This window comes from Orcinus orca, chromosome 19 (genome assembly GCF_937001465.1).
Source record: "Orcinus orca chromosome 19, mOrcOrc1.1, whole genome shotgun sequence".
Taxonomy (NCBI): Eukaryota; Metazoa; Chordata; class Mammalia; order Artiodactyla; family Delphinidae; genus Orcinus; species Orcinus orca.
Genome location: NC_064577.1, coordinates 33,074,488 through 33,099,845, shown reverse-complemented (window position 1 = coordinate 33,099,845; position 25,358 = coordinate 33,074,488). Strand labels below are relative to the sequence as shown.

General features: G+C 55.3%; 1 protein-coding gene across 10 annotated transcripts in view; it reads left to right on the top strand.

Moving 5' to 3' along the window:
- Positions 1-14,202: 14,202 nt before the first annotated feature.
- Positions 14,203-25,358, top strand: part of SLC38A10 (solute carrier family 38 member 10) — a 42,504-nt gene continuing 31,348 nt past the window's right edge. For 9 of the 10 annotated variants that reach the window (XM_049701536.1, XM_049701531.1, XM_049701530.1 and 6 more), the window contains exons 1-6: positions 14,203-14,621; positions 17,247-17,364; positions 22,897-22,942; positions 23,750-23,843; positions 24,047-24,190; positions 25,115-25,239. In XM_049701536.1, the coding sequence (XP_049557493.1) occupies positions 14,523-14,621; positions 17,247-17,364; positions 22,897-22,942; positions 23,750-23,843; positions 24,047-24,190; positions 25,115-25,239 (626 nt within the window). In that variant the 5' untranslated portion in view covers positions 14,203-14,522. Of the gene's footprint in view, positions 14,622-17,246; positions 17,365-17,429; positions 21,424-22,896; positions 22,943-23,749; positions 23,844-24,046; positions 24,191-25,114; positions 25,240-25,358 lie in introns of those variants that run through there. The other variant, XM_049701534.1, reaches the window with a different exon arrangement.

The following is a 25,358-nucleotide window of genomic DNA, read 5'->3' as shown; positions in this document are numbered from 1 at the left end:
GTGGCAAGTTGAGGGCCCAAGTCCCCTGGAGCCTCTGGTCCAGCCGAGACCCTGGGGGAAGAACCTAAGATTATTGACTTCCCGGGCAGCGCAGGGCCAGGATGGGGCAGGGGTGCTTTCTGCCTGGCTCTGCTCAGTGCACAGCCATCCGGCCTCTGCCCTCTGCCCTCTGCCCTCTGCCCTGCCCGGTGTTCCTCCTGTTGGTCTCTCCCTCCTGTCTCTCTGTCTCTGGATATCTCTCCATCTCTGCACCCCCTTCCCACCCTGCACCCCAAAGCACATCCTCCAGGGCAGTCAGTCTGCTGGAGGGACAGAGGGAAAGCACTGCCTAGAGATCCGCGCCCTAGGTGACAGTTTCCCACTGGAGGCCTGGCCCCTGATTCTTGGCCTATGTGGCCGCCTGCCCATCCCCCGCACCGTGACCTGCTCCCCAGCCTTCAGGTCTCTGTGCCCACCCCACCCCCAGACACCTAGGCACCTTCCAGAGAACCTCGAAGGCTTGTGCTTACTTAGACCCTTCGCTCCTAGGGGATGGGGATGTTTGCACCTTTTTCAGTCCCTTGTTGCAGGAAGATGTGTGTGGCTCTCCTGCTGTCTTCTCCCCAATCCTGTGGGAGGCTGCACAGTGCCTCAGGACGAGGCCCCTCCCTTAATCTCTCCTGGCTTTTCCCCTCAGAGAACAAGTGGCCATTCCCCCCGCCCCCCATCACAACTCTAGCAGGTGATGGAGTCCCCAGCAGCCATTAAACAGTTGCCCGAGACCAGTGGCCACAGGGTGGGGCTGTGGGAGGAGGCCAGAGTGCCCCCTGCACGGTCCCCAGGAGCAGACGGCCGCCAGCCTCCTGCCTTTTCCTGGAGATGGCATCCACGGGGCCCAGGTCCCACATCAGCCCAGGGCAGCCAGAGTTGCAGGTGGTGGGGTCACCTTGGAGCTGGGCTCTGCTCCCCCCCAACCTTCCACGTGCTGGCTCGCTGGCCAAGCTCTTCTCAGCTCGGAGCTCCTCAAGGTGAAGAGGGCATCCTTGAAGGCTCTGGCGGCCCCACGCCAAGGTCCAGGCACCAAGGTCACTGCCAGCCCACACCGCAGGAAGGGAGAGGGGTGATCAGGAGGTTACAGCGAGGGAGGAGGGGGCCGGGGGAGGGGAAATAAAAAAAGATTACATTTTTTTAAAAGGCACTCTAGCTGTCTGCTGACACCATCTCTGGTCTCCATCTGTTTTATAGCCTGACGGCTCAGGCCGCTGGGCTTTGCCGTCAGGGCGTGTGTGTGTGTGTGTGTGTGTGTGTGTGTGTGTGTGTGTGTGTGTGTGTGTGTGTGTGTGTGTGTGTGTGTGTGTTGGGGGGCGGTGAGGAGCCAGACCCCCACCAGCCAGACCAGGCGTCCTGGTAGACGCACCTCCTTTCTGCTCCCACCCCCATCCCTGGCTTCCGCTACGGGACTGCTCCAGCCACGGGCACCCAACCCTTGGCAGGGTGAAGGGCATCCGGTGCAGGTGAGATCCCAAGGGTGGAGGGGAACCTGGCCCCTGGCTGGCGGCCACTATCGCTGCCCATCTATCCCCCTGACAGGTCAATTTTCTCCCGTGTTTTACAGGACCTTTCAGAGCAGGAAATGTGATCTGGCGGCTGATTTATGTCTTTACCTGGTCTTTGTTCACAAGCCTGCTCTGCCGTCCCCTGCTCTGCAGTGCTGCGCCTGTGCAAGTGTCCAGGCCCTGAGTTCCTCCGCAGGGGTCCCCACCCTCGGCTCCTCCCAGGGACTGGGGCCGACTGTGCCCAGCCTGAGCTCGCCTCTGACTTGGGAAGAGGGTCCGAGCGGCTTGTTTGCTGGGAAAGGGGTGGTCTGGGGGCACTTCGAATTTCCTGGCAGAGGGGCTGCCCTCTGGGGGAGGGGAATGGTGATGTGGGGAGAAGGATGGGGAACCACATCTGGGGAGGGCCGTGTCCCTTAGCAACGCTTCCCGGGTTTGGAAGGAAGGGACGGTTAGGGTAATTGTGTTCTTTACATGTTGACTTTTGTTTCTCAAACTGAGTTCTTCCCTGGTGTCATAGTGCACATGGGGCCAAGGCGGGATGCGGGCCTCTCCCCTGGTCTCCTCTCGGGGGGGCAGCAGTTGGAGGATTTTAGCAGCCACCTTCTGAAATAATGAAAATCTTTTGTGTATAATTGACAAACTCTCAGTCTTTTAGAAAGTGGCGCAGAGCACGTTTAGAAAACTTTCAGCGGACATTCCAAGTGAAAACAGCTCTTGGTTCCTGCCCCGCCTCCACCTCCCCCAGGTGCCACCCCCCACCCCTTCCCAAGAGGATTCTGGGAACCTGAGATTGTGGTCTCTTCCTCCGCACCATCCACAGGTTCCGTGTGGTTTTGTCACATACTCCGGGTGCTAACCGAGGTGACCACTGCTAACAAACAAGCTGGATGCCATCTTCCTCCTGTTTCCACCAATGCCCAGGTCTTGCCCGCAAGGCGCTGCCACCTAGCACCCAGGGGCCCACGACATGATGATCACTCGATCGGTGGTCAAACAAGTAAGTGGATTAAGATCCTCAACCCAGAGTCTGTGTGGGTGTCTCCAAGAAGAGGGTGAGTCCTGCCCTGACCCCCAGGGCTCCCCGAGGTGGGGAGATGCAAACATGGCACACTGGGGGGCCTGACATGGGCAGATGGCCTCCCAGCAGACCCCACTCCTGAGCAGTGGGCTCTGCCTCGAGATTAGCAGGGGCCATGCATGATTCTTGCTGAGGTAGGACCCCCATGGCCATGTGGTCTCTGCCCCCACAGGAAGCCCAGACACATATGCCCAGCCAGGACCTGTGTGTGACCCAAACCTTGGCCAGCAGACTCTCCCTGGCTCTTGGTGTTGATGCCTGACCGAGTCACCAGGTAAAGGGACAGGTAGAATCTGTGGGTGTGGCTGACCAGGTGTCCTGGCCCGACTGTACCTGACCAAAGGTGAGTAACGTTATTCCTGCTTCCCGCCTCCCCAGGAGGCCGTTTCCCCACTCCACTTTCCAGCCACCTGTTTCTTTTTTCTTTTTTCTTGTCTGAGCCACGCAGCTTGTGGGATCTTAGTTCTCCAGCCAGGGATTGAACCCAGGCCCTCAGTAGTGAGAGCAGGGAGTCCTAAACACTGGACCGCCAGGGAATTCCCTCCAGCCACCTGTTTCAACTGTGAGATCCTGTGATCCTTCCAAACTTATCCTGTTTAAATGGTGAGAACAGTGTTGGTTTTTGTCTCCAAAAACTGAAAGTATTTTGCTGATTCAAGACCCACCAAGATGAAATTAACAGGGTTGGGACTTGCGGTTCCACTTGGAAAGGACTATAGTCCAGGTCATGCCCACCAACCCACCCATTTATCTCTCCATCCATCCATCATATGTACATTTACTCACCCATCTGTCACCCACCCACCAATCCACCAACTCTCCCCTTCCATCCACCCATCTACCCATGATCCACTTACTCATTCATTCACCTGTTCACCCACCCACCCGTCCATGTGTCCATTCATTTGCTCATCCATCCTTTATCTATCTAGTCCCCACTCCAGCAAGCCACCTTTCTATGAGGAGCACTGACAATATTCCAGGCCTGGTATCAGGTACCAGGGCCACAACAGTACATGAGACCTTGCATTAGTCCCAATCTGGTGGAAGAAATAACATGTAAATCCAGGGGGCTCTGGGGCACGTGAGCAGGGCATGTATAACCCAGTTGGGGGAAAGAGAGGGCCAGGGAGTCTTCCAGGAGGAGGAGTCTGTGGAGCTTCAAGATGGGTAGTGAGGAAGGGCCTGCTGGGCAGAGGCCAGGAAAGGTGGGTGGCTTGAGAAGCCTGAAGAACAGAGTAGGGGGCCGGAAGTACAGCAGGATGCGAGCTGGAGCTGCAGAGCTGATGTGGCGGGCCTCATTCCCAGGCCATTTGGGAAGGGCAGAGGCGTGACCACCGACCAAGGAACCCATCATATCCTTCCTTCCTGGTGTTCCATCTCAGTATCAGCCAACCACTCAGGCTGGAAATGATGACATGGAAGGAAAGAGGGGCCACAGCCCCTCTTCCGATCCTTCCCCCATCAGTTTGCTGGAGGAGAACTCGGGCACAGCAGGAAGTGAAATAAAGACAGCAGAGTTAGTTTTGTGGCCTGTCTGTACTGTGTTCATAACAACAGAATACGAGAGCAGGTACCAGCTACAAAATACGAGTTGTGTGATTTCAGTGATTCTGCCTATATTTGTGTTTCAAACGGGCATCACACATTATAAAGATGAATGTTAAACGCATGCTAATAATTTAAAGTTTTCTTTACTTAGAATGACATTACATAGCAACTAAAAAACACCATGACAAGTGGAGAGACCATGGAAGAAAGGGAAAACGTTTATGCTTTCCCTCCTTTGATGGAATTTTCCGTGACTTTTGAGCAGGGTCCACACTCTCCTTTTTTTTTAAAAAAATTATTTTTTATTTTTTAATAAATTTATTTAATTTATTTATTTATTTTTGGCTGCACTGGGTCTTCGTTGCTGCAGGCGGGCTTTCTCTAGTTGTGGCGAGCAGGGGCTACTCTTCATTGTGGTGCGCGGTCTTCTCATTGCGGTGGCTTCTCTTGTCGTGGAGCACAGGCTCTAGGCGCGCGGGCTTCAGTAGTTGTGGCACGTGGGCACACTCTCCTTTAACTGGGCCTCATAGGTTTTGTAGCAGGCCCTGCAGATGACGGAAGGGACTCACTTTTCCCTGTGGGTTTTGGGTGCAGTGTTAGGAAGGCCTGGCCTGCTGGGGCAACTCTCCCCCCTTTAGCCTCAAACACAGGTGACTTCAATCTCTGTCAGCGCGAATTGAGGTGACTGTGGCCCAGCTCCCAGGGAGGAACTCACCAGACAAAAGGGCCCTTTCAAGACCCCTGCTTGGAGCTAGGGGACCCCAGGAAGAGTGGGGGCAGCATCCTGCAGCTCCGTCCTGTGACTGCCTTCCCCAGGGGCTGGAGGATGGGAATGAGGCCAGAGGCTTCTTGTCTGCTTGGGCTTCACCCCAATCGCCCCCCCACTCCCCCCCACCGTGGTCTTGGCTGCTTCCATCCCCAGGGGTGCTGAGCACAGGAGTCGTCTGTGCGAAGCCTGGACGGGTTGGGGGCTGGGCTGATGTGTGACCGAAGGCTGTGCGCTCTAAACCCTCCTGGATCCGTATGCGGCCAGTCCGACTGCCTGCCCTGCGCAGAGGGAGGAGGCCACACCCCCAGGTAGTGTGGGGACAGCTGGAGGAGCCCGGGCTGGAATCCGAGCCTGGTGGCCCTTGTCATCATCACCGGTCCCTGATGGGCCCTGGACGTGCAACGGGTGCCTGGCTTGGGGCTCAGCACCTGCTAGCCTGGAATTTCACTGGCTCTCCTGTTATCTGAAAACTCGGCCTGTGTTTGGGCACCCAAACAACGGTAATAACACTAGCGGGTAGTGACAGCGCCCACATCCCATGCACATCTGCTGCTTCCCAAACACGTGGCCCACTCCACCTCCATGGCACCTGACAGAGCAGGCGTGGTGACCACCTCTCCATCCCCGGGGTCGAAGGCCTGTGAGCTGCCAAGTGTCCACAAGCGGAGGCCGGCCTTTCACCTGCAGAGGTGGTGGCAGGGCCCACTGTGGCCACTTCTAGAGGAAGGGGTGGGCAGTGCTGCAGCGGAGGCGGCTCCTCACTGATTAAGCACGTGCTGTGTACCAGGCCCTCTGTGGGCCTCACTTAATTGACTGCTATGGCTGTGGGCGGTGTGTGTGTGTGTGGTTAGCGCTATATTTCGGTGAGGAAACCAAGGCCAGATGAAGATGATTGTCCAGCCCGATGGCTGGAAGATGGGGAGAGGCTTTGAAGGTCGCCTGGTGGCTACAGCCCTGTCAGCAGCAGCTCTTCTGAAGGAGAGACGAAGAGTGAGTCTACCCTCGGGCCAGGCGCCAGGTGGGGCTCCTCCAGGTCCTGTTGGAGCAGATACTGTTCCTCACCCTGCGAGGGGGCCTGAGGATTTGACAAAGCCCGGGCGCAGATCCAGAGGGCCCGGCCAGGCCCCCTGCCCTCAGCCCTGCCCCCCCGCCATCTGTAGCCTCCCTGCCCGGGACCCCTGCCTTCGTGAAGGCTGTCGTCCCCTCAGGCCCAGCTCCGGCCCTCTGCCTGGGGAGTGGAGGGGGCTGTGTCCCCAGGGACAGCCCGTCCTGCGCTCCCTGTCTCCATCAGCTCTCGGCTGTCACCGGCTCTAATTACCCAGGCTCCATCTGCCTGGGCCTCTGCACAGCTGGGGAAGCTCTCAGAAGCTGCACCCCACGCCCGGGCATGTCACATTCCTGTATACCTCCCCACCGCCCTGCTGTCCTGCCCAACTGCAGGGCAGCCACGGGTGCAGGGAGCCTGGGGCGGGGGGTGGGGGCTGCCGCTGCTGGATGGGGGAGCCTGAATGCGGCCCAACTGTGCCCCAGGTCTCCCAGCTGTGTCTCCCTCACCCCCCACCCCACCATCCTAGTCCTGTCCCCCGACCTAGCAAAGAGAAGTCAGAAATTTATCACTCTGGGTCTGTTGGGGCCACCTGGCGGAGCTCAGTGTTCTAATGGCGAGGGCGAGGGCAGGACTTCCCCACATGAAGGGGACCGTCTGACCTTCCAGGTTTGCCTCCCACCCTGTGGGTCACAGCCTTCCCTGGAGCCCGAGCAGGGCCCATGGGCCCTGTGGTGCCTGGGCAAGCCGTGTTTGGGGCACACCTTTTAGGAGAGATAAGTGACACCTTTGATCCCAGGGACGCTGCCCTGGAAGGGGGCCCATCCTGGGGAGATCTCCCCGCTTCTGTGGCCTGGGAGGACCAGATGCAGAAGGGGCTGAAGAAGGCGGGCGTTTGCCGGGCTCCGGCCACCATTGCCGGCTCCTCCCTTCTGGAGCATGAAATGACAGTTTCCTGCCGGCTCACAAAACCTTCGAGGCATCTCACCCTGGCAAGCCGGGGGCGCGCACATCTGTAGCCAGAACACCCCACCCTTTGTCCCCACTCCTCAGATGTAGCCTGGGGAGCAGGCGTGAGGCCTCATGCCTCTTGCTGGCCTGCTCCACAGAGGGTCCATGGGGCAGGGAGGAGGGTGAGCTGAGTGCATGCTGGGGTCTCAGCCCGGCTCTGCCCCAATCTGCCAGGCTGAGGCTGAGCGGAAGGTGGCCATGGTACAGCCTGGCGTCCTGGCTTAAGGAGGATGGAATCCCAGAGCAGGCGGGGCGAGCACATGGCCTGCTGGTTAGGGGTTGGCCGCTGCTGGGGTCAAGTACCAGCTCCTAATCTGCTTGGTGCGCCAGGAGAATGAGCTCAGACATGGCCCTGACTTTCTCGCACCCCCAGATCTGCCTCCAGCCCCAACAGGAAGGGAAACACCTTGTGAATTTCCCAGGGACCTAGGTAGGGAACCCACCCGCCCATGCAGGGCCTGCAGGGATGGTGCCTGGGGGTCCCTGTATCCAGACGTGCGACTCTGCACCTTATGTGCCCAGGCAGCTCTCGCCTCGTGTCTGGAATTTTTTTAAAAAGGTGGGGGGGAAAGATAAAGTAGATGAAAGCAGTTTTTCCATCTTGTCAAATTCTCAACCACCCCCTCTAATTACAACATGATAATGAGATTCAGGGGAAGTTTTCTCTTGGTGGCCAAGATTACAATCTGAAGCTTTTGTCTGAGCCCAGGGACATCATAAAGGTCACACTGTCTCTCCAGCTCAGCCTGGCTGCACAGAAGGCTCTCCCTGATGGGCCTGGGGACACACTTCCCATTCCCCGCTGCTGGATAGGACCTGGCCAAGGGCTCCCCCCTCAGACCAGGGAAAGGGGAGGCCCCAGGGTAGACCAGGTCTACAGAGGCCACATGAGGCCCCAAAGCTTAAATGAAGGCGAGCTTGGAGACGGGTCTGGAGTGGTGCAGTAGTGTTCTCTGTGTCCCCTTTCCCCTAACGTGGCCTAAAGCATCCCCAGGAGCCAGTCCCACAGGCACGGTGCTGGACTCCACCACCCGCTAGAAGATGCTGCCTCCCTTGTCTCAGCTCAGGGGGCAGAGGCTAGCAGCCCCTCATGCAGGGAGCTTGGAGCCACAATGACCTGTGCCCAGGCACTTGGCCTCCTGTTACGTGGCCTTAAGCAAATCGCCTTGCCTCTCTGAGCCTCAGTTTCCCCATCTGTAAAATGGAGAGGGTAACAGTTAGGGACTACCATTGGCTGCCTCTAGTAGGAAGTCGAGATGTTTGCCCTGGCCAGGCTGCTACCAGGACCTGGGCTCTACTCTGAGTGAGAAGAGTTGGAGCTCTGACTTTCTGCCTGCCATGTGATGAACAGACTGCGAGGAGGCCAGGAAGTGCCAAGTGAGGAGAGCATTGCAGTGGTCCAGGAAAGAGATGATGATGACCGGGACCATGGTGGAAACAGAGGAAGTGGTAAGATTCATGGGTATCTGAACATGGACTCAACAAGATTTCCTGACAGATTGGATTAGGGTTCTGACTGAAAAGGAGAAGTCAAGGATGGGTCCAGGGCAGCTGCAGGAGTTCCAGCCATCACATCTGCATTCCAGGCAACAGGAATGAGGCAGGGAGAGATAAAAAGGACCATTGAAAAGGCTTTCCTGAAGTTCACCCAACACTTCTGCTAACATTGGTCAGGTCTTAGTCACATGACTGTCCTGACTGCAAAGGGGGGATGGGAAGAGTAATCTCTTTGCTGGGTACAATGCCATTGACAAGGACAGAGAGATGTTGTTAATAGGGAGAAGGACAGCATGGACACTGGTCAGGAAGCCACTTGGAGATGCTGATCACTATACACTTAGCCCAGGGTCAGTTCCCAGTGGGCACAGGCGATGCCCTGAGTGCTGACAACCTGGGCCAGGTGGCATGTCCCACGGACCCTCTCCACCTGCAGGAATTAGGCGGGAGTTTCTGTGGTTCTCCAGATGAGCACTGCAAATTAGGTGGTGTTGTGAACTTGGCCCCATAGGAGGACATGGATGGCTTGGGCAGCGAGGGGTGGCCAGGAAAAAGGAAGAGACAGGGCCAAGGCAGGGTTGCGGGGTGGCTGAGAAGGGCACCAGGGAACCATTGGCCAAGGAGGGGAAGGATGAACCTGTCAGACGGAGCAGGTGAGGCCGTGGCAGGGGCTATGTCTGCGGGAGGCCTGCTGTGTGGACACCGAGGGGCCTGAAACCCGGGAGTGTCCAGAATGGGCAGCATGGTAATGTTCGTGTCCTAGGGCTGCTGTAACAAAGTTCCAGAAACTGGGGTACTTAACAAATTTATTCTCTCCCAGTTCTGGGACCAGAAGTCTGATATCAGGGTGTCAGCACAGTCAGTTCTTTCTGAGGGAGAATCTGTTCCACGTCTCTCTTCCAGCTCCTGCTACTGCCGGCCATCCTTGGCGTTCCTTGGCTTGCAGGTGAATCACGCCAATCTCTGCCTCTGTGTTCACAGGTGTTCTCTCTGTGTGGGTGCCTGTGTCCAAATTCCCCCTTTTTGTAAGGACACCGGTCATATTGGATTAGGGCCCCCCCCATATGCTGAGGGACTGGGGTTAGGAATGCACACATGAATTTGGGTGGGGGGGGTCACATCCACCTTAAACCTGCAGGGTAGGAAGGTGAGGGTGGAGATTGCAGCAATGGCCCCAGGCGGATGTGTGGGGTCCTGGGACATTGGGAGGCAGCTCTGCTGATGGCAGCTTTCTCAATTTCTTGTAGAAAACACCCCTTGGCCCTCTCCCTCCCCCACCAGGCATCCTGGGATGGGTCTGTCCAGTGAGGTCCCTGGGGAGGGCTGTGGGAGGGCATCTGGGCCAGGCTGTTGGCTGGGAGAAAATGTAGGTGCCTCTCCCCCGTACCCCATTCTGGCTTCCTGCCTTCCAGGAAAGGGAAGAGGGGGGCCTCCCTGGGTGCCCCCTTGGGTCCCAGAGCCACCTGAGGAGGGGAGACCTGGTCTACCGTTGGCCCAGCTGGCTACTGGTCTCCCTCAGGTCTGGGTCAGCTGGCCTGGCCCCTGGTGTGGACAGGGTCTGCTTGCCTCCTGGGCTTCTGGCCTTCCCAGTCTCCAGAGATTTGGGACCTGCATGGGGGGCCCTGGAGGACTGGATGGTTAGTCTGTGGTTTTTCCAACAGAGGGTCTCATGGCTGCCCCTGCTCCAGACAGAGGCCCCTGGAGGCAGAGGGAACCAGTGTCAAGACCCCTGGAAGACCCTGCCGGCCCCCAAGGCTCTCCCAGGCCCACTCAGCCCAGGTGCCCATGAGCAGCTCCTCTCCTGTCTTCCTCTCCCGGGCTGCTGGCCCCTAGCCCTCCTCCCAGAGCCCGAGCCAGCATTGGTCACCAACAGCTTGAGATCTGGGAAAAACCCTTGGTCCGTGGCTTTAGGGGCTGGGGCCGAGGATGGACTCTCAAAACTAGGCCCACTCAGTGGGGGGCTAAGGGTGACAAGCTCCCCCTTGTCAGCCCCAGCGAAGCTCCCTTGCACCTGGGCAGCTCCCCAGGCATCTCCAACTTGGGCAGCCCCTGACAGAGGAGGAGGGGACATAATCATTATCCTCCAGGCCACAGTGGAGCCAGCCCCTGCCTCCCCACCTCACATGCTCCCCTCTCCCAACACAAAGGGGCCTATGAAATGAACTGAGCAAACCTACTTTGGAAAACACCAGGGCCTCCCCTCTCCTCTCACACCTCATTAAGATCTTACCACCCCCACCCAGAAAACCAAGGTCACGGCCAAGTGTGTGGGGGGGGCCAGGGGGCGGGGCGGGGGGGGCGGCAGTCACGAGGTTCCCTGTGAATGCAGTCACTCCACGTGGTTCCAGCACTGCCCCTTCCTCTGAGGAGGAGGCCTGGCGGTAGGACGGGGTTGGTGGATTCCCCCAAGCATGTGATCTAATTGCACCCCGCCCAGCGGATGCTAAATGAAATCCATTCCTGTCTGCTGGACCTGTTGTCAGTTTTATGGCTCTGGGGTTATATAAACAGCGGGAGGAGAGTACAGGGAGTCAGGGCCAGGGGCCTAACAGGCCTGGGCTCCCTCTTCTTTCCCTCGGCCACCTCCCTGGGCTCAGGGCAGCCTCCAGGCTTTGCTCGGACACAGCCTGAAAGAGGGAGAACCCAACCAGAGAGGGGGATGGGAACTTGGATATCTGGACAGTTCAGCCACTGGGCTGGCATGAACATTTAACTCCTGCTTGCTGGGGTGATGAAAGCCCAGACCCCATGCCAGGGTCCCTGATGCTCAAGCCCCCCCAGGGCCCCTAGTATTCATTTCCAAGGGACCTTCCTGGCCCCCCATCATGCCTCTGGTTTAGAAGCTAGAGACACAGATGAAAAAGCAGAGGATTGCCGAAAACCAATGATGCTCTCCAGGAGAGAAGGGACCAGCCCTCACTGGGGCTTATACCTGTGACCTCACAGAGAATCGGAGAGCAGGGTCATCAGCCCCATTTTACACCTGAAAACACTGAGGATTGATCCAGTGTCCCGGTAGCCAGGGCACAGCCAGCTCCATGGCCCTGGCTCTGCTTACCCAGCTCCTGGGGCCCAGGCCACCTTCTCCAAGAGCCCTTCTCTGAAGCAGCCACAACTCTCATGTGGATTTAACCCAGGCTGGGTCCCTGCATTTCTCTGGTGAGGACTGAGGTGGGGGAGAGGGAGGGGAAGGGGAAGGAGGTGGTAGAGGGGCTCACCCTTGGTAAAGCAGGCACCACCTCTGGCCCCCCACCCCAGTGTGGGAGAAACAGGATCCTTCTCCTCACTACAGACGTGCCAGGTGGGGTCAGCATGCCCCTCTGTTTGACGACCTAAGTCGCCAGCCTCCAGAGATGGGACCCTCATCCAGCCCCCTTCCCCTCCTTCCCCCGATGGTGCCCATGGCTGTCACCTCCAGCGACCAAATGGAAAGTTGCTGCCACTTCAGTGATGGGTGCCCCAGGTGCCCCAGAACAGGCTCAGAGTGGTTCATTAACATGCCAGGTCACAAAGCCTTGGTGCTCCAGAAAGCTCCCATGGAACAGTGGTGTCCTGTCAGCTCTACTGATTGAACTCATATGTCGCTATCGAGAATGGAGGGGGTGTAGGTTCAGAAATAGCTACAGCCCTGCCCTTCCCTGCTTTACACTTCAGTTCCTAAACCTTTAGGTGGTGCAGGGCGAGGTGAGTGACTGTGTCAGTGGGAATTGCAGGTGGGAGGCCACTCAGAACCAGAGTGGGAAAGAGAGGGAGTCCGGGATGGGGGTGGGGCAGCCCAGGGGAGGGTATTGGAGCCCAAGTGAGGTGGGGGAGCATCAACTCGGGCGTTACAAGTATGGAAAGGGAGAATACCAAGATGAACGCTGTGGACCTGGACCCTCAGGGTTATTTGGCGATGTTGCTGTGAAAGTGTGGCTTTCAATATACTTAGATGGACGTTGGAAGAAACCTGTATGTGAGTGTGGTACACACATGTGTCTTCTAATTCTGTCCATTGAGGGACCAGGAGCAGTGGCATCCCAATGGCTGAGCACACACCCAGGGCCGAGATCTTGGTCTCTATGACTAGTCTCCCACTGGAAGGACCCAGGGCTCCTTGGAGAAATGATTGATTCTGGAAAAGTACAGGATGAGCTAGGAACATCTAATTGTGCAGGAAAGCAAGGAAGTGCTCAGAGAATGATGGGGACGCAGCACAGGACACAGGAGCCAGCTGAAGGGGCTCTCACCGTCCAAGTCTGGGAAATTTGAGCATCAGAATAACTAGTGATAGTAATGGATGATAACCCATTGAATACAATAGGAAACCACAGTGATATCGATACATTAGTACGTTGCAAGTTTGACAAGGAGAAGGACATTTAGTTTCAAAGTACCTCCCCACAAACCACTCATTTTTTATAAAGGAGAAAGATGTAACTTTAATGTAACTATCTAATCAAGCAATCAGAGAGAACATCACCAGTAATGGGACAAATCAAAATCATCCGGCACCTGATAGGATTCAGTGGAAACGCAGCAGCACATCCATGATATTCCTGCCAAAGAAACGTAACTTGAATTTCATCATGGGTGTGGGTAGGCTCCCACAGAATACTGGCTCCCCACAAAGATGTGCACCCCTTAATCCAGGGAACCTGTGAATATGTTACCTTACATGGCAAAAGGGACTTTGCAGCTGTGATTAAGGTTACAGACCTTGCGATGGGGAGATTATCCTGGATTATCCGGATGGACTCAATCTAATCACTTGAATACTTAAAATTGGAAAACTTTTCCTGGCTGGGTCAGAGATGTGAAGCGAGAGGGAGCTGACCCCCTCACCCTGTTGCCAGATTTGAGGTTGGAGGAAGGGGGCCATGAGCCAGGGAATGCAGCCTCTAGAAACTGGGAACGGGCCTCAGTTTTCAGCTGGCAAGAAAACGGGGGCCGTGCTCCTACCACCCGAAGGAACTGAATACTGCCAGCCACCCAATGAGTAGGAAATGGAGTCTGAACGAGAGTTTCCAGAAAGGGGGCGACCTGCTCGCATCTTGATTTCAGTCCGGTGAGATCCATTCTGGACTTCTGACCCCCAGAACGGTAAGAGCAGATTTGTGTTGGTTAAGCTGCTAAATTTGTGCTGATTTGTTACGACAGCAATGAAAAACTAGTATAATGAGGAGAAATCAGACAAACTCCAATTGAGGGACACAGGGCTACTTACTAAGCACATTGAAAGAACGCAAAATTCGTAAGATCAACAGCTAATTAGAAAAATGGGCAAAAATGAATAAGCATTTCAAGAAGAAATGTGAATGGACAGTAAAAATATGAGTAGATGATTAACCTCATTTGTAATTAGGCAGAACAAATTAAAAACCACAGTGAGATTCCATTTTATTCACCATATTGGCCAAACTGATGATACCATATGTATGTGACAATGGAACTCTCAGGGTCGAGTTCCTTGTGCTCCAGGCCCAGAAAGACACGGCTCAGGATCCCAGGTCCACAGGAGGCTTAGCGGGGCGCTGGGACAGGTGAGCAGCCGCCCGGCCCCGCCCCGCATGCCCTACCCTGCAGACCCAGCCCCCACCTCTCATTGGTTTGCGCCTCGTCAAGCCCCGCCCCCAGGCCTCGCCCTCCCGCCTTCCCCAGGCCCCGCCTCCGCAGGCTCCACCCAGGCCCGCCTCTCGTCTTGAGCGCCTTGCCCGAGCCCCGCCTCCTTGTCGTCACTTCCGGGAAGAGGAGGCCGCGGAAGGCGGAAGTGTGTGTGCCAGGGGGGCTGGGAAGCCGGGCTGAGGTGTTCCTGGCTGGCACCCCGCGGCTGCTCTGGGTCTGGGCGTGGGGACACGCGGGTGGTCAGCGAGAGCCAGCGGGGAACGAAGCCATGAGGCGGCCGCGGGGTCTGGCGGGGTCTGGAGGTTGACTGCTCCCGCCGCCTTCCCGCGAGGCCGCCTCCTCCAGGCAGCCACCCGTTCCCCTCAGGGTCTCGCGCCCCGCCGTCGTCCCGGCGCCTTGGACTGGGGCTCCCGGGCCCCCAGCCCCCACGCTATGACTGCGGCCGCCGCCTCCAACTGGGGGCTGATCACGAACATAGTGAACAGCATAGTAGGTGTCAGTGTCCTCACCATGCCCTTCTGCTTCAAACAGGTGAGTCCAGTGAGCAGTGGTCGCCGCCCTCGCCGCCCCGGGCTCATCCCCTCACGGGAACTAGGGCTGGGGGAGGCGGCCGTGCAGCTCTTCCGCCTCGGGACTGCAAGAGAAACCGAAGGAATTTCCTCAGTGAAAAACTTAAGCACAATTAATAACAGACCGAAGTGCAAGTGTAGCAAAAGAAAATGATCCTTCAAAAATGGAAAGTGACCACAGGATTCAGTGTTCTTTTTCTTTACTATTATTTTTTAAAACTCTGACCTGACTGCACTTGTATTCAGAAGCACACAAGTCAAACCCCCAGGCCCTGGAACTAGATTGGGGTGTTGGTTACAAGGTGATTACTAAATTCTCCAGAGTGTACGCTTAAGATCTCTGCGTTTCACTGTATGCCAATGTTACCTTGATTGAAAAAATCTGAAATGTTAAAAAATTGGTGTCATCCCAACATTAAATACTGCATGAAAGAAACTCACCTTTTTTTTTTTTTTTTGAAACTCACCATTTTTGAGGTGTGAATTCATTTGGCTTCTGTTTAATTCACAAATAGACAGGCATTTGGTACGTTAGAAAAGGGAGATTGATGGAATTATCAAATTGGGTAACCTCTTTCCTAAAAATGAACTTATTAGCTTCCTGTGTGCCACGGTGGAGGTGCCGCTCCACCTGCCTCCTAGGACAGGAGCTGTCCACTACCTGGGTTGCTTAAGGCTGGGGGAGGAGGAGTGGGACACCAGAGAAGAACAGGTGGCCAGCAAGGCTTCAAAGACCACTCTTATATGATGAAACCAAATAGGTGGAAAAAAGTGAAAATAAGATGGACATTTTGGAACTGAAAATGGGCACCAGTCGTTTAATTTTAGATTAAGACTTTGCATTTTTCATATTTAGCATCTTTTGGATAAAACTAGCAAAAAGAAAGAAAATGAGTTTATGGTTCCCATGTGAGTGGTTGATCTGACTTGGTTGGTGAGCATGTTGGCAGGAGGACAGAGACTGCAGGCCTATGTGGAAGGCCACGCTGGCGGCTTCTAGAAGCCCTGGGGCAACATCTGTGTCTCGGTATGTGAATCCCAGTGTGAGCCGGCCACCTCTGTTTCTGGAAGGACTACATGTCCCAGCGTGCGTTGCGACTTGCCTGGCGCAGAACTGCATCCTGGGATGTGTAGTTGGCTGGTCCTGCGTCTGTAAATGCAGTGCTGTCATCCTTGATGCCTGTCTGTCAAGTGCCACCATGGTAGGGCTCTGGTGATTCAGATTTGAGTATCTGCCATGTGCTGGGCACGAGGCCCCTGCCAGAGCATTTAAACATGGGCCAGGCTGACTTGCCTGGGGAAGAGCTTAGAGGTGGGGGTCTGCATGCAAGCCAAGACCTGGAAGTGGTTTGCCCTGCCCCGAGGGCCTGGCTGAGTTAGGACACTCCCACCCATCTCTCAGCATCTTCTCCGTGAGAAACCGTCAGCCAGAACACAGTGTGAGGCCAATGGGCAATTTGGAGATGTGTGTTTTGATCTGGCAGCCAGGTCATTTAAAAAAAGTTTTGGTTTGCATTTTTTGTTTGTTTGGTTTTAGTAATTTGGGTACTTTTCTAAAAGAATTAACATTTTATTGAAGTGTAACATGCGTATAGAAAAGTGGACACATTTTAGGTGTACTCTTGATGGATTTTCCTAACGTTAACAAACACATGTAGCCAGTTCCCAGCTTAAGGAGCACGGCATCGCCAGCACCCTCCAGCCCTGCCTTCTTACTGAGGGTCCCCCTCCTACCCCCAGTACCACAGGTCAGTGTTGCCAGATTTTAACTTTACGTGAATGGGTCATGTTGGTACATTTCGATGTCTGGCTAGCATTCCTCAATTTATCTGTTTTTTAACCTTTACTAGGCAGGCATGGTGTTTCCTATTTGGAGTGCTTTGGAACTTGTGCACAGGCTTTGACCCCGTGGACGCATTCTGTGGGGTGGTGACCTGCGTGCAGGAGAGCTGGGTCGTGGGCTGTGTGTGCGTTCCGCTCTGCTAGATGCTAGTAGGACAGTTGGTTGTTTCTTCAGTTTTTGGATTACAGATAAACCTGCTGTAAACATTGGCATGCAGGTTTGTGCATGAACACATGTTTTCATTTCTTTTGGGTAAATACCTAGGAGTGCAATTGCTGGTCAGATGGTGAGTGTCTGTTTAACTTATAAGAACGGCGTAAATGTCATTTTTAATCTCTTCCTTCCAGAATGTGTTTATCACTCGTAGCTGTTGATCCAAGTGGCTGGAAGGTGGTTTGCTGTAGGGTGTCTGCAGGGAACTGGGGAGACTGGCAACCCCTTGCTGTTCCTTGAGACTCTGGGAGGGGCTGGGAAGGAACCAGTGTCCCTGGTGCTCTTTTGGGGTCATGCACAGGCTTTATGTCTTTGGACAGAACCTGTGGCCACCACATCCAGGAAATTGTCCTTTTAATGCTAGGAACCGCTGCCCATAGGCACGGGAACTAAACAGAGCTGGGGCCTCGTGTCTAGGGGGCGGGGGCCGTGGGGAGGGCTGCTGGTCGTAGCACATGCTGTTCAGTGTGAGAGGTAAAGATGCCGGGTAGCTTTATTTTGTTAGCAGCTCTTTCTCTCCCAACCCTGCAGTGTGGCGTCGTCCTGGGGGCCCTGCTCTTGGTCTTCTGTTCTTGGATGACGCACCAGTCGTGCATGTTCCTGGTGAAAGCTGCCAGCTTGAGCAAGCGGAGGACCTACGCTGGCCTGGGTGAGTGCGTCGCCTCCCCAGGGAGCGCTGGACCTTTCTCAGTACCTTCTTAAGAAGTGCAGTGGTTTGGGCCTTATTTTTTTTTTTTTTTTTTTTTTTGGCCGTACATGCGGCACGTGGGATCTTAGTTCCCCGACCAAGGATTGAACCTGTGACCCTTGCATTGGAAGCATGGAGTCTTAAACACTGGACCGCCAGGGAAGTCCCTGGGTCTTATTCTTTTAATTACTTTTCTTCCACTTTATTCTTTATTCCTTTGAACAGCAGTTTCTTATTTTAAAATTTAATGCAATTTAAAAAAAACTGTTAACATCAACACACATTTTAAAATTGAGGTGATACTCATTCTCCTGTCTCCCCTTTATGCATATCCACACAGAGAGCCCTCTCTCAGTTCAGGCAGCCTCAGCAGCCTCCGCTCCTGTGCCCAAGAGTCCCCAGAACCTTCCTTCCGAGCTGCCTGACTGGGATCTTGCTGCACATCCCCACTTTGAATGCCATGGGCACACTGTCCTTGGGCTCGGGTTTGTAGCTGGGAGCAAGTCACCATCTCCTCAGTGCCGTCCTCTGTTTCCTGTTGTTGGTTGCAATTTCGTTTCCTCTAGATTTTTCTTGCTTCCTTTGATTTCAGCCGAGGCAGAGAAGGCTGTGCTTTCCGCCTTCTTTCAGTTTGACTATTTCCTGGGAAACTTGGCTCTGAGGGCAGGGTCCCTCACTCTCCTGCCCACCTCAGGGTGATGTGTGCAGGCTGCATTCTCTCCACTGCCTCGGAACTTTCAGCTCTGCACTCCATTCTGGGGATACGTGGTGTGGGTGTTGAAATACCAATGCACGTGGTCTCAGGAGCCGGCCCTGAGCACTTCTAGGGAAAATTCCTGTCCTCTGGCTGGAAGTCTCTGACCCTCCAGCTAGTGTGTGGCCAGGATGCTGCGTCCACTCGTGGAGGGCCTGGTTGGGCCCTCAGCTCACAGCTCTCACGGCAGAGAGGAGGCAGCAAGAGGAAATGGTGTGCAGAGTTCCAGGGGCCAAACAAAATAAAAACATCTGCAGGCCCCACATGTGGGCTTTTGGCAGCGTGACCTCTGGTTTCCTTCCAGTCTGCCTACTTTGCATTGGCATGGAGGTACTTACATTTGTTCTGACCTCAAAACTGAAGGGCTGCTTCCTTCTCTCTCCGTTCTGATGAGAATGGTGATGTCAGACCTTTTTTATTCTTTAAGTTTTTTTTTTTAAGTAATCAATTTATTTATTTATTTTTGGCCATATTGGGTCTTTGTTGTTGTGTGCAGGCTTTTCTCTAGTTGCAGCAAACAGGGGCTACTCTTCGTTGCAGTGCGTGGGCTTCTCACTGCGGTGGCTTCGCTTGTTGCAGAGCACAGGCTCTAGGCACGCGGGCTTCAGTAGTTGTGGCATGTGGGCTCAGTAGTTGTGGCTCATGGACTCTAGAGCACAGGCTCAGTAGTTGTGGCGCATGGGCTTAGTTGTTCCGTGGCATGTGGAATCTTCCCGGACCAGGGCTCGAACCCGTATCCCCTGCATTGGCAGGCACATTCTTAACCACTGCGCCACCAGGGAAGTCCGTCAGACTCTTATATTGCTATTGGAGTCATTTGGGGAAGTGAAATTTATCAGCTAAATTTGCGCCCCGCCCCACCCCACACATGAGACCAAATTCTACTTGGGATTAAATGTGCTCCTGGGCAGGTTCCTTCCTCCGTCTGTGGGGCCATGGCCTTTAGGGTGACTCTTTCTCCCCACTGAGGGTTCCTGTAGCAGACATCCCACGAAGTGCTTGGCTGTGCCCTGAAAGAGGATGGGTGACCCTGGCCTGGGCAGGCCGTGGTTTTTGACAGCTGCCTGTCTGAGTATTCTTAGAAAGTCCCTGAGAAGGCAAACTGGTTTGGCTAGTTGTGAAAGATTGAAGAAAACTATCCATGGACACCCTTCTGCATGGCTGGCTGGGGCTTCTACCTTTAACTGCTTGTGGTGACTGCAGCCCAATTCTAACTGCTAGAAGCAAAAAGGATCAGAAACCACCAGTGGTCTCTGGTTATGTCTTTGGTACCAAACAAGATGGCTCAGTTGTGTGAACTTCCACAGTCCCCCAGGCCCAGCCTGCAGCATGAGCTGCCCTTCATCTTGGCTCTGTCTTGGCATAGTCTCAGAAATGGACAGGCCCCACCGCTTGGAAAGGAGCCCTAGACAGGAAGAGATGGGAATCTCTCGGACCCTGTGGGCCAGCAACCCTCCCACACTTCCTGAGCCACCTCCTGCTGCCTGCAGGCCTTTCTCTTGGCCTCTGCCTTCTCCTGGCCCAGAGCTTGCGCTGCAGCCAGAGAAGGTGGCCCAGGAGGAGAGTGCTCACTGCATCCTCGTGCCTCGGGCCTGGGGAAATACAGTCTCTGTCAACGGAGCCCCCAACACATGTTGTCTGCTGGGCCCATGGGCATCAGGCAGGTGGGGGTCAAGGAGATGGACAGACCTGGAGACAGTGCAGGCCATGGTGCGGAAATTCCTAGAAAGGCTGTCGCAGCTTGAACAAATAACCTTTTTAAACTGTCCACGCTCCGAGGAACGGGTCGGTGGTTTTCTAGCGTTTGAGTTTGCGATATTTCTGTTTGGTCCCTCCCTGGAAATAACCATAGCTCTGCTCACTCCGCTCTGGCCAGTGCGTAGGCATCGCTGGAGAATGAACTTTGCCAGTTTGGGGAAATAAACACTGGTGGATTTTTTATTGGTGTTTTGTGTGTGTTTTTGTGGTGTCTTGTTTGCTGCTTATGGGCTGGTCCACTTCTTACCTGCTCCTCCTTTGCCCTGCATGGCCTACTTTTGAGTGGACTTTTCAAACCCCATTTTCAGAAGATATACAGCTATGTCAGATAGTCAACTGCCCCTAGAAGTCGTGGCCCCCTCGAGGCCACTCTGACCCGGGCTCTGCCCGAGGAGGGTGGCCGGGCCTCGCCGCCACCTCGGAGTGCTCAGTTGTGCGCAGCAGATGCTCTGGCACCATGTCTGTGGTCCTGTCAACCGCCCGCCTGGGTTTCTGTGGCCCTGGTCAGCCTGCTGCCCGCTCATGGGTTGGGTGGGGCCTGCAGAGGACCTGTCCCTCCCTACCTGTCTGCGGTTGCGTGACCTGTACCTGTGGATACTTGGCTTGGGAAATGAGGGTCGTAAAACCAACCTTTCTAACACCCAGGATTCTCTGCACCCCCTACCCCTCATTTATCCAGCAAATGCTCATCACCCCCTGGCGGATGGCCTGGCTCTGGGGAGGGCTGGGTTGAGGTCATCACCCTCAGCTTGAACAGCACGATTTGCTGCGTGCTTCCCCGCTCTGCCTGCCGGGCAGGAGGCTTTGGACTGTAGGTGGTGAGTATGGGAGTGGGGCTGGGGTCCCACACTCAACGAGGCGGGCTAAGAGTCAGTTCTGTGTGCACAGCGGCCATGGAGCCGTGAGCGAGGCCATGGCCCCAGGAGGACGAGCTGAGCCAGCGTCTCCGGGGAGACTGGAGAGCCCCTCCTGACACCAGTCCTGGCTCCGCACCTGGTGGGAGTGCCGGCTCCTGGCCCCCGTGAGGCCTGGCCCGTGAGCCGCAGCGAGCCTATCACAGATGGAGAGGGAAGGCCCGACCCAGGAGCGTGGGGAAGGGACGCACCTTCTCAGAGACCACCCCGCACACTCCTCCCAGCCTCTCGGGGCAGGTCTGGTGCTGTGGTTCCGGCCCAGAGGGGCAGGAGGGCAGTCCCCGGCTTGCCAGGCAAGAGGCTGAGGGCCGGGGGGCTGCCAGGTATTTGTATCTGTGACTCGGGATTAGAGGTTACTGAGGGATGGACACTTGAAATGGTGGGTGGGGTGTGTGTGGGGCTGGCCCAGGTGAGGAAAGGGTGAGAACGGGGCTGGAACCACAGGCCGTCTCAGCACAAGCAGCAACTTGGGGGCAGCCCTGTGAGGGTGTCGTTCTAGGAACCAGTTGAGTCTTTCTGGGTGACGAGGTGCCACCTCCCGACTTGACCTCTGGCTTCCTGGAGCAACATTAGCTTCCTCTGTCCAGAATGCAGGTGTGTTCTGGAACTTTCTGTGGCAGGGTGCTCTGAGCATTTGGAATACGCTGAGATGCTCAGCTTCTTTTTGGAGAAGGAAAAGGAATGGGATGGCTGGGCCCCAGGCACCTTCACGTTTGGGGCACCGGGCTCTGTGTCTTAGATGACCCTGAGGTGCGAGTGTCTGTGCAGTAGTCAGACAAGCTGGGAGGCTGGAGTGACCTCCCCAGCAGAGTGACCCCCTTTGCTTCTCAAGGCCACCTGCCCTGTGGCTGTGTAGCCCGGGTCAGGTGCCACGCTCACTTGCTTTTGGCAGTGTCATGCCTTTTCCTAAGTAATTTGAAAGTAACAAGCATCTTTGGACTCATTCATATCAGTCGGCCTTCATGTTCCCTACTTTCCCAGTCTCCTGGGTGGCCCTGGCGCTGTGTGAGGGAGGGACAGGGGCAGGAAGCTGGGGCTGTGCTGTCACACGCACCCCCTTCTGCTTGCTCCTGGGAGACCAGAGCTTCTCTCTGCTCTCGTCCTGCTGGACTGTGGGGATGGGACACAGGGGTTCCCGGCCACTGTTAGGTCCTGGGAGGGACCTGCTGAGTCAGCTCTTAATCTCGCTTCTGCTAGAAGCAGCTCCACTGTCAGGAAGGAAGGGCAGAGGGGCTCCTCTCCGCTGTAGGACGCACTGTTCACCAGCAGGGCAAGTGGGGGCAGGCCCGAATGCACTTGTCCCGTCCTGTCCCAAAGTACCACATCTGAGATTTTCTTCTGAAATCACAGAGGAGACATAGCGGCCCTTAGCCAGGTCCCCTTGGTGTGGCTGTGAAAACCAGATGTACTGGGGCTAGGCTGAAAGCCCTCCTGGGCACCCTCTACCCCTGTGCAGCTCCTGCCCCAGGCAGGCCTCTTTCAGCTTCCTTCACAGCTGCCCGGCTTGCCCAGAGATAAACTGTTACTTCACTGGGATCGTTTTTCTTGTCTTTTTTTCTTTCCTTTTCTTTTCTCTCCTTTTTTTTTGTGTGTGAGAAAACCAACCCACACTGGCTTTGTTCTTATTTGCTGTGATTCTTGTTTGTTGAAGGTAGATCTGAAAAAGAGTATGGGACCAAGATTTTAAAATACCCCCTTTAGGGCTTCCCTGGTGGCACAGTGGTTGAGAGTCCGCCTGCCGATGCAGGGGACACGGGTTCGTGCCCCGGTCTGGGAAGATCCCACATGCCGTGGAGTGGTTGTGCCCGTGAGCCATGGCCGCTGAGCCTGTGCGTCCGGAGCCTGTGCTCCACAACGGGAGAGGCCACAACAGTGAGAGACCCGCGTACCGCAAAAAAAAATAAAATAAAATAAAATAAAATATCCCCTTTACATCCATGGAACTCCAGACGTGCAGGTTTTTGTCAAATTGCCTTTCACAGCTTTTATTAGTAACATTTTTACTGATGTGCTTCTCCCACTGTTGGACTGAGCTGTTCATTTTCTCCCCCACCCTCCGCCCACTAGCGTTGCACGCCTACGGAAAAGCAGGGAAGATGCTGGTGGAGACCAGGTAGGTGGTGCCATTCTGTTGGGGTAATTCTCTCTGTTCTTCACCTGTGGCCAAAGAGAAACTGGAGGATTGTTACACAATGAGCCGTATGTTTTAGATGCGGATTGGTTCATAGCTTAAAATATTTCTCTGAAGTGCTACTTACTAAATAGCTGAAAGTTCAGTTTATTGTACTCTTAAAATGATTAGTGTCAAGGCTGAAAGCCTTATTTAAGTCTTACTAAGAAAAATATAAAAATGGAAAACCCAGGGAACATAGCGAGGGGGCGCTCCCACGGCTGCACTTCATCTCTTGGTTCTGTTCCTGAAGCTCGTACGCACCCCCCACCCCGCCCCCTGCCCCGGACACTGTTGCATAAAGGTGGCATTAAACTCATATTCTCCCTTTGGAGTAAAATTTTATGAGATGAAAAAATGGCTGGGAAATTGCACTTTTAGGCTTCTAAATTAGGGAATTGCAAACTGAAAAGGATAACCTTTTCTAAAGCAGTCGATTGTTCTTTTAACTTGTCTAACATCACAGTGCATTTTTGTAGCACCTGAAAGAACTTTTGGAACCTCCTGTGGAGAGAAAAATGTAATGCCACATAAAGAAGAGTTCAGTGTTACTCAATATTCATTCTGAGTAAAATAGCAAACTCCACAGCCAAACCCTGTAAACCGCTGAATGTTGATACCACGTCTCCCACTCAGCCCCTCCCTTGGGTTGTTGCGTGTCAGCGGCCACCCAGCAGGGATGGGGGCACGTCTGGGGCTCCCCGGGACCCTGGTGCTCAGCTCTCAAGCCCGCGCCTGCCTTCCTTGCAGCATGATTGGGCTGATGCTGGGAACCTGCATCGCCTTCTACGTTGTGATTGGCGACTTGGGGTCCAACTTCTTTGCTCGGCTGTTTGGGTTTCAGGTAAGGACATCTGCAGGTGCGTTGGAAGGCTTGTGGCTGCTTGCGTGGCAGCCCAGGGACACTGTTTAAGTCCACATCTCAGACGGGTAGTGGGAGGGGGGCCGAGGCCAGCATGCTGTGTGGTGAAGGGCCTTGGGTCAGTTCCGGGGCTCTGGGTGGGAAACCCAGGGATTAACTGGGGCAACGCCTGGCGCTCCCTGCAGGTCACGGGCACCTTCCGCATGCTCCTGCTCTTCGCAGTGTCCCTGTGCATCGTGCTGCCACTCAGCCTGCAGAGGAACATGATGGCCTCCATCCAGTCCTTCAGCGCCATGGCCCTCATCTTCTACACCGTGTTCATGTTCGTGGTGAGTGTTGGGCTGCCAGCTGCCTTCCAAGGATGACAGGAAGGTGCTGCAGAATCTTCCACAGGGGCGCGGTGGATAGACAGGGCCGGCAGGGGAGGGGAGGCCTCCAGGGCAGGGAGTGAAAGTGTGATGCTCCTCAGTTCACGAAAGACCTTTCATATGGGGTTTGTGGCCAGGAGTCAGGAGGCCAGCCTTTTGTCACAAGGGGGCGAGCAGCTGTTTTCCAGTGAGTGTTTATCACAGGCTGGGGATGGGATACAGCGTGGAGTTGACACTCAGGGTGCCCCTTTCCTCCCAAGACTGGGAGGCCCTCAGTGGGAGCCCCTGGGCCTGAGCCCCTGATCAGTCCTGCGGGAGCAGAACGTGAGAATCTGTGCAGTGGGCTTTCCTTAGAAGACCAAGCACCCGGCGGTGTTCCCAGCGTCCCTTGGCTGTGAGGGCCAGCCCAGTGACCATTCCCCTCCTTTCCAGACAGCCCTGTCCTTGATGGGTTTGTCTTTTTTTTTTTTTTTTTGATGGGTTTGTCTTTTAAATCATGTCCGTGCAGGACTGGCAAGGACCTGCCAGGTTGGGGGACTGTCCTGTCCCGGAGGCGACTGGGGCCCACCAAGTGGGCCTCGTTGCTTACCGTCTGCGCTAAGCAGCCCTGGACAGGCAGTTGCTCCCGATGTCAGGAGGCCCTGCAGCATGCGCTTCTCTGGGCAGCACCCGGCCAGCTTGCAGCACAGCAGAGGGCGGTGGCCCCGGGACCGTGCACCACCCCCGGCCCCTCCAGCTGGTGGCACCAGGCGGCACTGTGCCAGAGGCTGCAGGCTGTCTCTTTCCCACTGTGGTGCAGGCAGCATCCATTCTTTGCCTGGCTCTGGCCTGAGTCCCACCTGTGTCTGCTGTCTGGTGCCAAGCTCCGCTTTCTTCTCCTCACAGATCATGCTCTCCTCCCTCAAGCACGGCCTCTTTGGTGGGCAGTGGCTGCGGCGAGTCAGCTACATCCGCTGGGAGGGTGTCTTCCGCTGCATCCCCATCTTTGGCATGTCCTTTGCCTGCCAGTCGTAAGTACTGCCTGCTCCCAGGGCCCCGGGTGTGAGTGTGTTATGAGGTGGGGCTATGATCCTGGGAGAGGGAAGCACTGTTTTGTTCAGTGGTTGATCCAGGCCACGAGGAGTAATGT